The sequence below is a fragment of the Cheilinus undulatus genome, linkage group 4, assembly GCF_018320785.1.
Source record: "Cheilinus undulatus linkage group 4, ASM1832078v1, whole genome shotgun sequence".
Classification (NCBI taxonomy): Eukaryota; Metazoa; Chordata; class Actinopteri; order Labriformes; family Labridae; genus Cheilinus; species Cheilinus undulatus.
This window is the reverse complement of record NC_054868.1, coordinates 2,554,842-2,571,429: the sequence shown is the minus strand read 5'-3', so window position 1 is coordinate 2,571,429 and position 16,588 is coordinate 2,554,842. Positions and strand designations below refer to the sequence as shown.

The window sequence follows — 16,588 nt, the reverse complement described above, 5'->3', positions numbered from 1 at the left end:
ACAGCCATGAACATTCAAGAACAGTCATCTGCAGACAGGGCTGGCCATAAGGGGGGGCAAAGGGGAGACCCAGCATAACTGGGCGACTGCGGAGGCCAGCAAAATCCTGGTCCATCGTAAAGTTAAGCTGTGATAATGATATTTTATATTAAACCTGAATAATAACAGCTCTTTTCAAAGCAACAAATATCTTTTTGTTTTAGTCATTTGTGCTGCAGTATATAGCCATCTTTAAAAAATGTAAATGACTTTTCTTAAAAACAGACTTAAAATGTTAGAAAGGTGGAAAAGGTGGTGAAATTGGTTTTAAAAGAAGAAATATAAAAAAGAGATAAAATTGGCAAAAAAAAGGCAAATATGGTCACAAAAAGTGGTAAAGGAGGATTAAAAAGTGGCCAAAATGGGTTCAAACCAGCAAAAATGGGTTAACTGAGGCAGAGGAATAGGCAGAAATTGGTAAAACTGGGAAAAGTTGGCATAGTGAAATGTGGTTCCAATGGACAAAAATGGGTGTAAATATTGGTAAAAAGGGCTCAGTAGTGAGAATAATGGGTCAACAGAGGTAACAATAGGCAGGAAGTGGTAAGAATTTGTTTAAAAGTGACAAAAACAAGCAGAAAAAAAGTGGTGGAAAGGGTAAAAATGGACAAGAATGGGTAAAGAGTGGCAAAAATGTGTTCAAATTGGTGGGAAAATGTCATGAAAATGGGTTAAAATCTGGCAAAATTGGTGTAAAAGGAGAAAAAAAATGGGTCCAGATTGTGCAAAATGGATGAAAGGTGGCAAATAATAGTAACAAAGTTGAGCGGAAAAACATTTCAAAAATATTCCCCATTTTCTGAGGCAGTGGTTCTCAAGAGGTCAGGACCCACAAGTCTGTCTTAATACAAATCCAGACCCAAGTTTACAAGAATGTTTCAACAACACGTGTTTACTTAATTGAATATGTTGCAGTTTTGGACCAAAATAAATGACATGAAAAAGAAAAGGGAGTTTTTCCCATCATTATGTGTAATTTTTTTGCCAATTTTCCAGAGACGTTGAGAAATTACTTCATTATCATGGTAAAAGTAGCCTTTTCATTGAAAGAAAAGAAGATAAATTAGCTAAAATATTGAAATATTTAAATTTACCTGATTCCACAGTAAAACAGGGTAAAATAAAAGGTATCAAAGCTTGACTAAGGACTTCAGGACTTGTTTCCACTTTTTTTTTTTTTTTTACAGACACCTACTCGCATCTCTTCATGAATAAAGTCACAGAAGGACATAACGACAGGTCACACCTGAGCTGTGAACCTTACAACATCGTTAGCTAACGTTAACTAGCTAATGCTAGCTAATTAGCTCTCGTCTATGAAGAGTTTCTTGCCCTTTACTTCCCACACAACAGCATCGTTGACCCAAACACGGTGAAATGTCAAACTGCTGCTCTGATTTTAGTGATTTAAATAGTGTCTACACTTCAACTCTGTATTTGATCATCCGTGGTTGTCATGTGATGAACTTTTAAAATGGAGTCTGACATACCCGGTGCTGCAGTTCCACCCAGTGGTCAATGCAGCTGCTCCTGTCCTACGCTCTTTTTGCCCTCCTCTGTGCCAGTCATGTTACTGAACGCTCTCTTTACTGTTAATAGATGGTATTTCTGCATCGTTGTGCTTGTTTGTTTGATTTCTTACTTTGAAATAAAAGTCTGAATCGTTTTTATCCTCCTATGGCCCCTCAGGCTCTAGAAATCAAAGATGGTGAGGGCTGAATCATCGCTGAGTCCGTCCAGATCCTGTCCGGTCTGCAGTCCTGAGTCTCCTCATGGAGCTGCAGAAGAAGGCGGCCAGTTTCTGCCGTCCTCATCAATTAAAAGTCTCATCCATTCTCTGAAACCCTCCTCCTCTGGTGGAAGCGGCTCATCTGTTTGTGATTTAAACTGCAGATTTATTTTCACATGAAAGTCTGCAGAGCCAGCGTCTGAAGGATCCCTCTGCTCTCTAAATGACTCCAACTATTTCAAGTGGACTCCTAGATATTTTCACACAACATCCTGAGAGGAGAAACGGGAGTGTCAGGGTCGTTCTCAGGGCGAGTTATGAGGAGAAACAGAGAAGACAGGCTCTTATGTAGAAATATTTCAGCTGTCTCAGACTTATTCTTAGAAAATGTGAAACTCCTGTCGTTGTCTGGGGTTACATCTTAAACTCTTCTGTTTTGACTAACTGACCTCCAGGATGTTTCACAGGACTACAGCTTTAACAGGATTGTTTTTAAGTGGAGATTCATGACTTACTTGCTGATTGTAATCCCCTCTAAATCATCTTCTATCTGTGCAGCATTTAGCCAAGTGTAGACTACTAGAGTTGAACAATGAAGCTGAGTGACTGCTCATTCACAAATCCTTCAATTTGGATTAAAATAAGAATTTCATTGTCCTGATTTATGTTCCTGTGTAAGCACTTTTCTTCCTTTTTTCAGGTACTTTTGTTCTTTTTTTCAGCTTTCTGCAGCTCTTTGCATACTTTTCTGAGCCTCCTTGAGTTGTTTTTTTTGTCACTCTTAGTGCAGAGAAGCGTTGCCTTTTAGCAACCACTTGTATTATTTTTGCTATATCATTGTGTTGTTTTTGCAGCGATTTGCACACTTTTGCAGCTACATGAAGCTTTTTGTGTTCTTTTTGTAACTTCTAGCAGGCACTTGCAACCTTATTTCAACCTTTTGTGTTCTTTTGATGCTACTTGAATTCTTTTTGAAGCTTTTGCATTGATTTCCAGGTGCTTGGGGGTTTTGTAGCTCCTTCCAGTGGTCTTTTTGTGTAGTACTCACAGCGATTTTTGTACCTTTTGGAGTCTTTTTGCAGCTACTTGCTTTTTTGCTGCTTCCTGTGTTCTTTCTGCCACTTCTTGTTGCATCCTTTTTGTTTCTTTTGAAGCCACTTTATTGTTTTTGTATCAACATCTATTCTTCATGCTGCTACTTCCATTCTTTTACCAGGTACTTCCTAGTTCCCTTCTTTTTACAGCTTCTTTTATTCTTTCTCCAGCTACCTGCATCATTTTTCCATGTACTTGAATCATTTTGACAGCTACTAGCATTATTTTGGCACGCATCCTTTGTAGCCATTTGTGTTTCTTTTGCAACTACCTGCATTCTTTTGGCATGTACTTAGGGTAATTTTGCAGCTACATGAATTGTATTTGCAGCTTCTTTTATTCTTTCTCCAGCTACTTGCATCCATTTTGCAGCAATTTGTGTTTCTTTTGCAACTACCTACATTCTTCTGGCATGTATTTCGCAACTCCTTGCATTCTTTCTATAGCTAGTGTTATATTTATAGCTACTTGTGGTCAGCTATTTGTGTTGTTTTAGCAGCTACCTGCCGTCTTTTTTTTTCTGGTACATGCATTTTTTGATGAATCACTCTTGTTTTCTTAGCTACTCTCATGTTTTTAAGCTCTGCTGACATTGTTTGTATTTGTAGAGAATCCTGATTCCTACACTGTAAAATTTAAAAGTAATGTTTTTTTCTGGTATCTTTATAATTATCAAATATTCCTAGCAACGTAGGTTAGAACTTTGTTTTGGCACTGCTGAAGGTCTTTGAGTGCAGAGTTACCTACAAAGCTCATTTACATCTGCAGGCCTCACCTGTCCAGGTGTAATCAGGAGGTCAGCTCTCTTCATGAACGCTCCGTCAGCCGTCTGATGAGCAGGTCTCGTCCCTGCAGGTAAACTGAGCCTGGTTATCAGCACGCTGCTGTAAATCTCAGACGCTCACATGGAGTCAGTCTACGTTTGATCACGCTGCCTTTGTTCCAGAGACTCCGTCAGTCATCGGACTCCTCTAAAGGTTTCAGGATGAGTAGAGAAAGATTTTAGTTATAGAGTTCAGTTTGAGAGTGACAGTCCTGAATGTCAGAGCAGAGACATCAGCTGATCCAGAATCTGTAAACATTTAACCTGGCTGATCAGGGTCTCTAAAGGTGTCTGGGACCCCCCTCCTTAATGGCTGAAAGTGTTAACAGCAGATCCTGTTACCTGCTCAAGTGAAATGAAGTTACCTGAGAGTTTCAGTAACCCCTGCATGACCCTGCCTCCTTCTGCCTCATTAATTATTCTTGGCCAATCAGAGAGGAGAGTGACAGGCAACAGGAGAGACAGCATCCACGCTGATAAAGACCTGAACAGGTTTCACTCTGAAGACGTCTACTGGCTGACATACGCCTCCTCCACGATAACGGTCGACTGAGTATGAAGCATATCAGGTTAAATCAGGGATTATAACAGGAAACAGACCAAAACAACAGATGACAGAAACAGTAAAAACTTTATTGATAAAACACGTTTGAATCAGTTAAAGTGCATTAAAAAAAAAAACAAAGGAAAAACAGCAGCAGTGGTGCCCTGTGTTCATGATCAAAAAGGAAATGAATCAAAATACTCTACTAAGAACACAAACATCTAAAAGGGACAGTCCGCCACTTTTGGATAAGTATTTAGTCACCTGTCCAGGATTTTGTTAGCCTAGCTTAGCAACAAAAACAGCACAGTGAGAGAACAACACCGGTTAAACTCCTTTAACTGACAATTTTAACGTCTTTTTTTAACTGGAGGATTATTTTTTATGTTCCAAGCTTCAAATGCATCAAACAAAACTTCTGTTTTCTGTTTTCCTTCATTAATTAAAGATTAAGCATCAAACTTGCAACTTTTGTGTTAGAATTCAGCATTAAAGGAAGACTATGTGCTAATCTCCTTCTCTCATTTTAGAAGAAGATAATCTACAGAGGAAGGTTAGCTCCACTGATATTTCCTTCTTTTATCAAACTCAAAAAAGTCAGAATTCAGACATTAAAGTCAAATATAAGATAGAAAATGTTATGAACATGTTTGTACAAGAAATGTAGACAGAGCTGATTCAGAGATTTGAAGCTGGACGGAGCATGAGCAGAGGTTTCACCTCTGAGCTCTGACTCTGTTCACCTCTGCAGGTTTGTTGATTCCACAAAGCCGTTTGTCTTTGTTTCCTCTGTCAGGTCGGAGCTCGGAGGTTTTGGGTCGCCTGCAGTCGCTGCCGCCGTCTCTCCATTGCCTGCTGCTTCTTCAGCTCGATCTCTGCTGCTGAACATTTCCCCGAAGCTAAAGAGGAACAGGAGAGACAGAGGCATGAGGACAGAACAGGAGTCTGTTAAAGGGAATCATAGTTCAAAATCTGGACAAAAAAATTTAAGAATTTAAGGGCTTAAATGAGTGGTGGTAAACATTTCTGCCACAGAATGAATTATTGCAACACCATCACCATTAGTTTGCTCACTGTAGTTTCTGTAACAGTTAGGTTTTTATGGTGTGGCGGTAACGCTATGCCCAACCAAGAGGACCAGTGGATTAGCGGACTTGTCTGCAGTTCCATGTTTGTCACTGATTTAAAGGGATATTACAGTATTTTTTGATTGGATTAAATGAGATACCTAGCAGTGGTTGTGGCATTCTTTTTGAAGCTACTTGCATTGTTTTGTAGCTACTTGCATTTTTTCATAGCTACTTGCATTTTTTTGTAGCTTCTTGCATTCTTTTTGAAGCAACTTGCATCCTTTTTTAAGCTACTTTTATCTTTTTGTAGCTACTTGCATCCTTTTTTAAGCTACTTGCATCCTTTTTGTAGCTACTTGCATCTTTTTTTAAGCTACTTTTATTTTTGTAGCTATTTGCATCCTTTTTGAAGCTAGATGCATTTTTTGTAGCTACTTGCATCCTTTTTTAAGCTACTTTTATCTTTTTGTTGCTACCTGCATCCTTTTTTAAGCTACTTGCATCCTTTTTGTAGCTACTTGCATCTTTTTTTAAGCTATATGCATTTTTTGTAGCTACTTGCATCCTTTTTTAAGCTACTTTTATTTTTTTGTAGCTATTTGAAACCTTTTTGAAGCTACTTGCATTTTTTGTAGCTGCTTGCATTCTTTTTGTAGCTACTGGCATTTTTTGCAGCTACTTGCATTTTTTTGCAGCTGCTTACATTCTTTTGTAGCAACTTGCATCCTTTTTGAAGCTAGATGCATTTTTTGTAACTACTTGCATTGTTTTTGTAGCTACTTGCATCCTTTTTTAAGCTACTTTTATTTTTTTGTAGCTATTTGAAACCTTTTTGAAGCTACTTGCATTTTTTTGTAGCTGCGTGCATTCTTTTTGGAGCTACTGGCATTTCTTGCAGCTACTTGCATTTTTGCAGCTACTGGCATTTTTTGCAGCTACTTGAAATTTTTGGCAGCTGCTTACATTCTTTTGTAGCTACTTGCATCTTTTTCTAGCTACTTGCATCCTTTTTTAAGCAACTTGCATTGTTTTTGAAGCTGCTTGCCTTCTCTTTGTAGCTACTTGCATTGTTTAAGTAGCTACTTGCATCCTTTTTGTAGCTACTTGCATCCTTTTTGTAGCTACTTGCATTGTTTTTGAAGCTATTTGCATCCTTTTTGCTATGCAAAAACCTAAAGGATCAGTGGACTGGCAGACTTGTCTGCGGTAACTATGTTTATCACTGATTTAAAGGGATATTCCAGTATTTTTGAATTGGATCGTATGAGGTACCTAGCAGTAGTTGTGGCATCAGCCTTCAGTGATTTTAGTGAGCATTGATCCTTTAAGAGCATTTGCTACATGCCAGAGAGCTAGGCTATGCAAACATAACAGATGGGTACAGTTTCTTTCTCTTCTCCAACAGTTTCTAAAACAATGTTGGCTCTGATGTCAACACTATCAAACATTTTAAAGCGCCTAATTTTTTACCAAGAAACCCTGTTTTTGTCACTTTTTTGCATTAAAAGCATGAATTAAGTAGCAAGTAGTAACCCATATGTTACACTGTATAGCCTAGCTTCCTGGCCAGTGCAACCAGGGGGTGCTTAAAGGAGCAATGCTCACTGAAATCACTGGAGGCTAATGCCACCACTACTGCTAGGTACCTCATATGACCCAACTTCAAAAACACCCAAATATCCCTTTAACTAAGGTAACAAAGAGTTTACGTTACAACGGAGTCTACCAATGCTTCTCTACACTCGCTTATCTCCACAGCCCGCTCCTTTGAATCATCATGGACTTAAAACAAGAAAATCATCAGTTTAAACACACCTTTTAACAGTTATAGCTCTAGTTCAGCTTTCTGTGATCTTAAACTCAGAGGTGAGATCAGTTTGCTATCACAGGTTTGTTTTATGCAGAGAATGTAAGCACCTGACAGGAAGTGTTCTTACCATTGTTTGTCACTGTAGAAACCGGGTTGCTCGGCTTCTTAAAGGTGAACTGCTCTTTCCGGATGCTTCCATGTGGTGCAGACTGAATCCTGCTGCTCCCCTGCAGACTCACTGAACTGTTCACAGACCCTGAAGAGGTTTTTGTTTGTGTGTATCTGAAAGAATCAGTTTTCATTTGTGCACCTGCAGCTACATTCGATACAAACCCACCTGAGTAAGAACTCCCAGGTGCACCGGGGAAAGTCTGAGGAGTTTGTTTTGGGGGAAAAGGTTTGTGATTGGTCGGTTGTTGAGTCCGGTTGTCCCATGTTCTGGTGGATGGCTGTAGAGGTGCTTTCTGGGTCGACATGGAAGGATTGTGTTTGGTGGAAACATTCTTGGCGCTCTGGATCTGGTTCTCCACGTCTTCACACATCTCACACAGCAGGTCGTCGTCGGCCAGGTCGTCCCACACCGGGTCAGAGGAGAAGAAAGAGTTCAGGTCGTCGTCCAGGAAGTCAAAGACAGCAGCAGCCTCGCTGTGGGATGAAGCTGCAGCAGGTCTGAGAGGAGCGCTTTCTGCTGATGAAGATGCTGCTGTGCTGTGGTTGACGTTTGGATCAGGAGTCCTTTGTGGTTTCTGTAAATCTGATTTCACTGAGTTTGATTTTTGCCAGCTCTCTTGGGACCCTGCTCCGGCTAAAACACCAGACCTGCTCCTTTGAGAGTCTTCCTCTGCTGGTTTTGAGCTGTAATCCACTTTCGAGTTGGTCAAAGTGTCTGCCTGGCTTTTTTTGAAAGTAAAACGAGGATTGGACTCCAGTTTAAAGGTCGATCTTTGTCTCACATTCCCTGATGTTTGAATGCCGCCACTGATGGGAACACTAGCTGGACTGTGATGCTTTATTTCACTGGGAGGTTTCTGGGTTGAACAGTGCGCTGGAGCAGAAAACATCTGTGGGTTTTGTGTCATCTCCAGAACCAAAGAGTCGTTTAACAAGTCATCGTTTTCCCAATCATCCTCGAAGTCGTCTTTTAGAGGAGCAACTTTAGTTTTCACCGTGGAAACACTAGAAGTGAGAGAAGACGCAGATGCCTTCCCAGAAGCCTCTTTTGCACACGTGCTTGGCGTCTGTTTCACTTGAGACGCTTGACTTAAATTTCTGCTCACGTGCTGAGTCGGTGCATCAAACAGGAAATCCAAATCGTCCTCCATTTGTAGATCCGGGTCATTCTGAGATTCTCTCCCAGCAGCAGCGTTCACAGCTGGTTGAGGATTTCCAGGAAGTGAAGCCGAAAAGTCATTCTCAAAGTCCAGGACGTCCTCGGACAGCAGCTCCAGGCTCTGCTGGTGAAGGTCCTCCACCTCCTCTTCGTCCCGTCGAAACATGTTGAAGTCAAACTGCTGGGCGAGCTTCAGTAAGTCGTCCACTCCATTTGGCCTGTGATGAAAACAAACGTGAAAAAATCAGGGTTATGGGATGGAATTTTGCAGTTTTGTAAACTTGCATGGATGCAAACTTTTATTGGTAGACTTTAAGCATCAAAGAAATAAACTCTTTAACATTTATTTCTCAAATCAAACACTACTGTGGCCAGAAAGTGCAACCGGTCAGCAACAGAAAGGACTGAGATGTAGCAGGCATGCTCAGTGATGCCAGGTTGGGAGGTTTTCCGTCCAATCGGGAGGTTTTTATGATGGATTGAGCAGGGAAAAAAAATGGCTAGGACGGGTTTGCATTCTGTAGATAAATGATCCAAAGTCAGAAATACCTTTATACAAAAAAAAAAAAAACCTGCAAAAGCTGCAAATCCAGTCACAACCATACACTTGAGGCCTGTTGAGGGTGCTTTTTAAGGGTGTCTTTGCCTTTAATATCAGTGTTCTGTCTTGTTACTGTCATTGGCAGCATGTTATCTAATGTTATTCCTTTGGGCTGTTGCAGATCAGTTGCTGTTCAGCCTTTGAAAATAGTCTAAACTTTATTGATGACACAACAAGCACAAACTAAGCACAACCATATAAGTCCACATTACAGTAAAACATTTTAAATAAGGAGGTGGACAAACGTAAAACAGAACAGAGGAAAATAAAAAGGAAAATATTTTATTTTTCTTCTCTTTTTTACCCACCTCGGGGACTTCTTCTTTGGTTTGGGAGCTGGAATGTCTGGAGTACAGGGAATGGCTGCGCTGTCTCCGATCCACTGCTGCAATGTCGGCTCTGCCACCTTCGGCCTGCCATGCTGCACAAACGCCGCAAAACGAGAGAGTCAGAACAAACTGATCTGATCTGAGATTCAGGACACGGTGAAGAAAACGTCTATCACTGACCTTTGGAGCGATCCTGCTGACGATTTCTGAGATGTTCACGGCTCCTGGAGGCTTCTTCTTTCCTCTTTTACCTAAAGACAAAAACAGAAAGATGTCCAGCAGGGTGGTGGTTTTTCTGAGAAAGAACTCACAATGTTTCCCTCTCTTTGATTGTTTGCGTGCTCAGTGTCTGAGGTTAAGGTGGATTTGGTTTTTACATGCGAAGTAACAGAAAAAAAACATTCACAGCAGGAGGAAAATTTGAGTTCAGCTGGATGGAGAAGTTTTTGTTTTCTGACTCATTTCAAGATCTGCTGAGGCTGCTCCGCAGTTTCTTGATCTGAATTCAATAAGAAAAACAGTTTTAAGTTGATATGCTTCCCTTTGCAAGGATAAGACCTGTTCATGTATGAATTATTACTTTTTTAAAAATCTGCATTGTGAAGTGGTTGTTTTGGCACTCGTTTGGTACATTTAGTTTGCTATATTTTTGGTTTATAGAACGACTGTACACTCTCACAGATATAAATAAAAATCTATATGCACATTTTTGTTAACTGAGTGACTGTTCAGAACTGAGTTCCCTAGATATGCTATTAGATTAACTGTAGACAGATAAAGACATGGGTGTAGCACGGAGGTGGTACTGATTATCCAGGCCCACAGTAAGGAGGAGCCCTCGAGAAGCAATGAAAAGTGTTTTTATTTGTTTTTTTCTTAGTAATCAGTGGTACTATTGAATCAAAAGCAACTAAATGAATCTGTCAGCAGATGGAAATTTGTATCAAACTGAGTAAAATACAACACTGGGGGTCCTGCTCCTCCCTTAAAAATGTCCAAATGTTGTAGTCCAGCACTGCGAAATAATGCAAGAAAATTTAATTTAAGCACGGTAAAATTACCGCTCAAAATGTGGAAATTATGGTTCAGAAATACAGTCATGGACTAAAGTATTGGCCCCCCCTGGAATTTTTCCAGAAAATACACCATTTCTCACAAAAATTGTTGCAGTTATAAATGTTTTTGGTATACATGTGTTCATTTCCTTTATGTGCATTGGAACAACACAAAAAATCTGAAGAAAAAAGACAAAATTTACAGAATTTTACACAAAACTCAAAAAATGGGCCAGACAAAATTATTGGCACCCTCAACTTAATATTTGGTTGCACACCCTTGGAAAAAAAATAACTGAAACCAATCACTTCCTATAACCATCATCAAGCTTCTTACACCTCTCAGCTGGAATTTTGGACCACTTTTCTTTTGCAAACTGCTCCAGGTCTCTCAGATTTGAAGGGTTCCTTCTTGCAACAGCAGTTTTGAGATCTCTCCATAGGTGTTCAATGGGATTTAGATCTGGACTCATTGCTGCCACTTCAGAACTCTCCAGCTGTGTCTCCAACCATTTCTTGGTGCCTTTTGAGGTTTGTTTGGGGTCATTGTCCTGCTGGAACACCCATGACCTCTGACCCAGACCCAGCTTTCTGACACTAGGCCCTACATTGTGGCCCAAAATCTTTTGATAGTCTCCAGATTTCATGATTCCTTGCACACAGTCAAGGCACCCAGTGCCAGAGGCAGCAAAATAACCCCAAAACATCCTTGAACCTCCACCATGTTTGACTGTAGGTACTGTGTTCTTTTCTATGTAGGCCTCATTCTGTTTTCTGTGAACACTAGAATGATGTGCTTTTCCAAAAAGCTCTACCTTAGTCTCATCTGTCCAAAAAATGTTCTCCCAGAAGGATTGAGGCTTACTCAGGGACATTTTTGCAAACTCAAGTCTGGCTTTTTTTATGTCTCTTTGTCAGCAGTGGGGTTCTCCTTGGTCTCCTGCCATAGCGCTTCATCTCATTCAGATGACCATGTATGGTCCCAGCTGACACTTTTGCACCCTGAGTCTGCAGGACAGCCTGAATTTGTGTGGAAGTTGACTGAGGATGTTTATCCACCATTCCAACTATCCTGCGTTCATTCTTTTGTCAGTTTTTCTCTTCTGTCCACGTCCAGGGAGATTAGCCACAGCTCCATGGGTTATAAACTTCTTGATTATATTACACACAGTGGACAAAGGAATTTCAAGATCTCTGGAGATGGTCTTGTAACCTTAAGATTGTTTTTTGCTTCTTAAGTCCTCAGACAATTCCGGGCTCCTCTTTCTCTTCTCCATGCTTGGTGTGACACACACAGGCACACAACACAAAGGTTGAGTCAACTTTTAGACATTCTAACTGGCTTCAGGTGTGATTTCTAGATTGCCAGCACCTGTTACTGCCACAGGTGAGTTTAAATGAGCATCACATGCTGGAAATAAAATGATTTTCCCACAGTTTTAAAAGGGTGCCAATACTTTTGTCCGGCCCATTTGTTGAGTTTTGTGTAAAATTATGTAAATTTTGGCTTTTTTTCTTCAGGTTTTTTGTGTTGATCTAATGCACATAAAGGAAATAAACATGTGTTAACCAAAAATATTTGTAATTGCAACAATTTCTGAAAGAAATGGTGTATTTTCTGGAAAAATTCCAGGGGTGCCAATACTTTCGTCCATGACTATACGTTAAAACGCATAGATCATTGTAAAAAGGACGTTTGTTGCCTGGCTAGCCGGTTGAGGGGGCCTCATGTAATATTCTTTCTGAAGGCCCTAAATCCCTAGCTACGTCCCTGGATAAAGGTCTGACGTTTACCAAGTCTGTTTGGAGAAGGAGAGGTGGCGTCCCAGATGATATCCTGCTGAAAGTCAGAGTCGTTGTGAGGAGACTCTTCGCTGAATCCTCCGCCTGTTCTAGATCTCAGGATTCTGGTTGGAGTCTTAAATTCTGCAGAAGAAGCATAAAAGATTCATTAAGATAAGAACATCTTTATATTTCTTCTGATTTAACAATCATGATTTTTTAGTCAGGCATGATTGTTAAACACTCGGAAAACTGCCATCCCATATTCACATTGCTTACTCTATATCCCATTCTCTGAATCAAATGCTTAGTATGGCGCTATTATTGTTGCAAAAGTATTTGTAAATTTGTACAAAGATTTATGCACAAATCCACAAATGCATGAATAAATCCACAAACGCGTGCACATATCTGCAAATATATGTTCAGATCTGCAAATGCGTCCAAAGATTTTCAAATTCGTACAAAGATCGCAAAGTTTGCAAACGCGTGCAAAAATCCACAAATGCTGATTCACTGAAAGCATCCAGGATAACAAACACTGTATTCAGTTAATCACTATGCATGCAAAATATTAGTGCCCAAGGTGTAATTTGAAGCCAAAACAACAACAAAAAAAAGTTTTCTGAATCAAAATGAACAATGTTTTCATTGTGATTCACAATAGAAACCACTGGGTGGCAGAAGTTAAACACAATTAAAGCACAGTTGTCACCATTTAACCCTCTGGTACCCCTTGAGCCTAAAATGCACACCCTGTTAATATTTTTTGAAATAGCTCTGCCCTCTTTCACAATTTATATATGTATTGTATTTTTTGTTCATTTTTGCACAATTTTCAAAATTCTGTCCAAGCCACAGAAATCAGCCCAACATAAATAAAATAAACCTCTTTTATAGCATTAATATCCCTGGTGTGCAAAAAATCCCAACTGAAACCCATTCAAACCACTTTTTTTTAATCCATATGCCATCAAGGCATGAATCATGCATTTTATGGTTTCTGGGCTTCATTTGAGAGTTGGGGCTTTACATTGGCACCTGGACCATTTTTTTTACCCTGTGGCGTCACTTTTACCATATATGGGCGAGGGCAGGAAATGCATGTTTTTCCACCAGATTTCAGTGTTATACTGCCCTTTGCTCCACTTCTTACTAACTCTCTGAGGTTTTGTTTATGTGCAGATCAGTGTGTGAGTAGTGCAATAATCAAAAAGGAATTAATCTGCTTTCCATGTAGTATACTGAAAAAGAAAAGAGAAGAAAAAGTGTATTTTTTATCTGAAACTGCAGTGACACCAGGATTAAAACATAGCATTTAAAGGGTTAAAAAAAACTGATGAAATGAAATGAATGAGTATTTGACATTTATGATTGGGGCTGAACTTAAATGAAAAAAATATAATTCAATAACAGAAAAACAATTTTGAAATATATGATATTTAATAACATGATTTAAAGGTGTGCATTTATGCACAGAAGGGTGAAAAACGTGAATATTTTAGAATAATTGACCTCACAAAAAAACTAATAATGCATTTTAACCAATGATGCTACTAATCAATGACATATGCCAGGCTGCAATAATCAAAAAATAAGTTATCTAATTTTCATGTAGTATCTTGAAAAAAAAAAAATCAATTTTATGTGTTTTTTTCATCAAAAGATTTTGTTTGTTTACATTACAAACATGGCAACTAAAGGGTTAAAAGATATGACAATTATTGAATATTTGGTATTTTTGTTAATGGCACAAGTTGACCAAACAAGTAAAAAATAAAACTATTAAATATAAATTAATATAACTTTTTTTTTTTTTTTACTGTGCATTTTTGGCTCACTAGGAGGAAAATGAGGCAGCAACTTTTAGGGATACCAGAGGGTTAAACACAGCCAGTCAAAACTGAAAACACTTGTGTCTAATGATGTGGAACAGTTAAGACCATTTCAGAGAGCTATGTGAGTTAAAGTGAAAATCAAATATGGATGGAGACAATCTGAGATGATGAGAGGTGGAAGAGAATGAGGAGGAGGAAGAGAGGGAGGATGGAGAGGAAGACCAACAGTAAGAACAGACATTTCCAGGGATGCACAACATTATCCATATGATATCAGTATCGCAGATGTTCACTTTAAACCTTACCAGAAATCTGCCTATCTGTAAATATTGGATATAGGAACAAATAGGTTAGTGCAGTTTTAGTCTGGACCCAGTCTTTGTCTTTATTCACCATCATTCCTGACATTTTAAAGTGTGTTTTAAGGAGTGAAGTTTATTTGTTCATCCCCAAACTGTGCATCTCTAAGTCTTAGCCTGAATGGAAGAAATTAAAAAACACTGGTATAGACAATGCTACTGGCCCTAATTCTCACAGTCGGTGCATCTCTAGCAAGCACAAAAAACTATTGCACAAACAGTTTAAGTGTAGATTAGTCTGCACTAGTCTGCCCTCAATGTCTGGGATCTGCAAACAACAAACAACAGGATGTCTGGGACTTCCTTTTTATTTCTCTGGTGCCAAATGAGTATCAATATTGACTTATATTAACCAGTATCATATGAAAACATGAAACTCTGATATTATGGCAGCCCTCATCTAAACATCAGTGGCAGTATTTATAAAACAAGTGATACTGGAAAGTTTTCAGTCTCCACAAACAGAACTGGACCATTAGACAACATCAGTTAGGGCCTGTTTTAGGACCTTAAATAATAATGTAGGTAATATTTTGTTTGCCGAATTTTGAGTGAAAACTTTGCCTTTCTAAATCTACATTTATATCGTGTTGTGATTCGGGTTATTTTGAGGATGAACAGGAAAACACACAACTGCCAGGAATGTAAACAGAGTTTGGTGTGTAGTTCTGAGTGGACGCTGTCCAGACTTGTACCAACAGTCACCAAATCCTGGGGCTAAAAGAAGCCATATCAAGTTATTTTAATCACTATGTAGGGGTTTTTGTGGCCTGAAATTTAAGCGGAAACGCTGACTTTTAAAAAAGCAATGTACTACGGGTTGTTACTGAAGTTATCTTTGCATTTGTACAAAAGGAAAAACGCCATAAACGTGAATGGAGTTTGGTTTGGAGTCCGTTTTCCAGGGCTTTTTCTTTTAAACAGAAGCAGGCAACGATATAGAACATCAGGACATAAAATACCAATAAAAGACGTAAAATAACCTGGTTGTTCGCTCCACAGAGGCTCGTTTTCAGTTGCTGTGGGGGTCTGCTGAGTCTGCCTGGAGCTTCTGCTCAGGCGGCTTCGTCTCGGGGTGGCGGCTGGCGAGGAGCCTGTCAGCCCGCACGGAGGGTCAAACATTCCCACCACGTTCATTTCGGCGGTTAACTAACGGTTATGTGTCCCCGGTGACCGTGAGCGGGCTAACGTTGGATTGTACGGGGTTATTTACAGTTTTCAAAGTTATTAATTCGGCCTGTCAGCTGAGTTTTCGAACGTCCCGCCATCTTGTCTTTCCCAGGGTTCCTTGCGATGGCGCGTTCAAGAGCAGCAAAGCTGCGCGGATGCTGAGCACACAAACATTAAATGAAAACAGTTGACTGAAGCAGTAATATTGGACTGTATCTGACACTTTTTTGTCCCTTAATAATGTAAATAAAGACACAGATACCTGTAAGGACTTCATTAACATATTTAAACACGATATTATCCCCAGTAAAGAGGAGGTTTACTCTCCTTCATTATAGTTGTAGTCTTATTTTTGGATGCAGAGTCCAGCAACTGATGAACTAGAACAATTACCTTCTGAGTTGTTTATATTAAGTTCAGATTAAGTCTGTGAGAGGCTGTAAGAGATGGTGGTATGCAGCCAGATCACTCTAAACCAGTGGTTTCAAACTTTTTTTCCCAAGGCACACCCAAGGTTAAGCCAAAATCTCAAGGCACACTATATTTACGTAAATTGATACAAAATAGATGTTTTGGATAATGTACAGTCAAGGTGGCCTATAAGGGGAGAGCTTTCTGTAGCCCAGCCAACTGGGGGATCATGGAGATGGCAAAAGTGGACTAAAAATTATGAAAAAACATGGCAAAATTGGGCATAAAGTGGCATAACAAAGTCAGAAATAGGCAAAAATCTGTAAAAAAAAAAAAAAAAAAAGTGGCCAAACAATGGGTTAAAATTGGCAAAAACTTGTTGAAAGTGTCAAAATAGAGTTAAAAATGGGTTACAAGTGGCCTAAAAGGCTGAAAAAGGGTATAATTAGGCAAAAAAGTGGTCAAACAAAGGCAAAAGTGGGCAAAAATTGGCAAAAAAAAGGTGGCAAATTAGATCACAAGTGGCAGAAAAGTGGTTTTTAAAAAAAAGTTAAAGTTGCTAAAAGGTGGTCAAAAGGGCTCAGAAGTGATGAGACAAAATGG

The 16,588-nt window shown here is 39.4% G+C and overlaps 1 protein-coding gene across 1 annotated transcript; it reads right to left on the bottom strand.

Annotated features, from left to right (window-relative positions):
- Positions 1 to 4,298: 4,298 nt before the first annotated feature.
- LOC121508046 (ewing's tumor-associated antigen 1-like) lies at positions 4,299 to 15,667 on the bottom strand. The gene is made up of 6 exons (XM_041784537.1): positions 15,388 to 15,667; positions 12,220 to 12,351; positions 9,551 to 9,621; positions 9,350 to 9,462; positions 7,238 to 8,658; positions 4,299 to 5,129 (listed from the first exon to the last, which is right to left on the bottom strand). Exons 1-6 carry the CDS (start codon positions 15,539 to 15,541, stop codon positions 5,023 to 5,025), a joined length of 1,998 nt encoding a protein of 665 aa, XP_041640471.1. The 5' UTR covers positions 15,542 to 15,667; the 3' UTR covers positions 4,299 to 5,022.
- Positions 15,668 to 16,588: the final 921 nt, after the last annotated feature.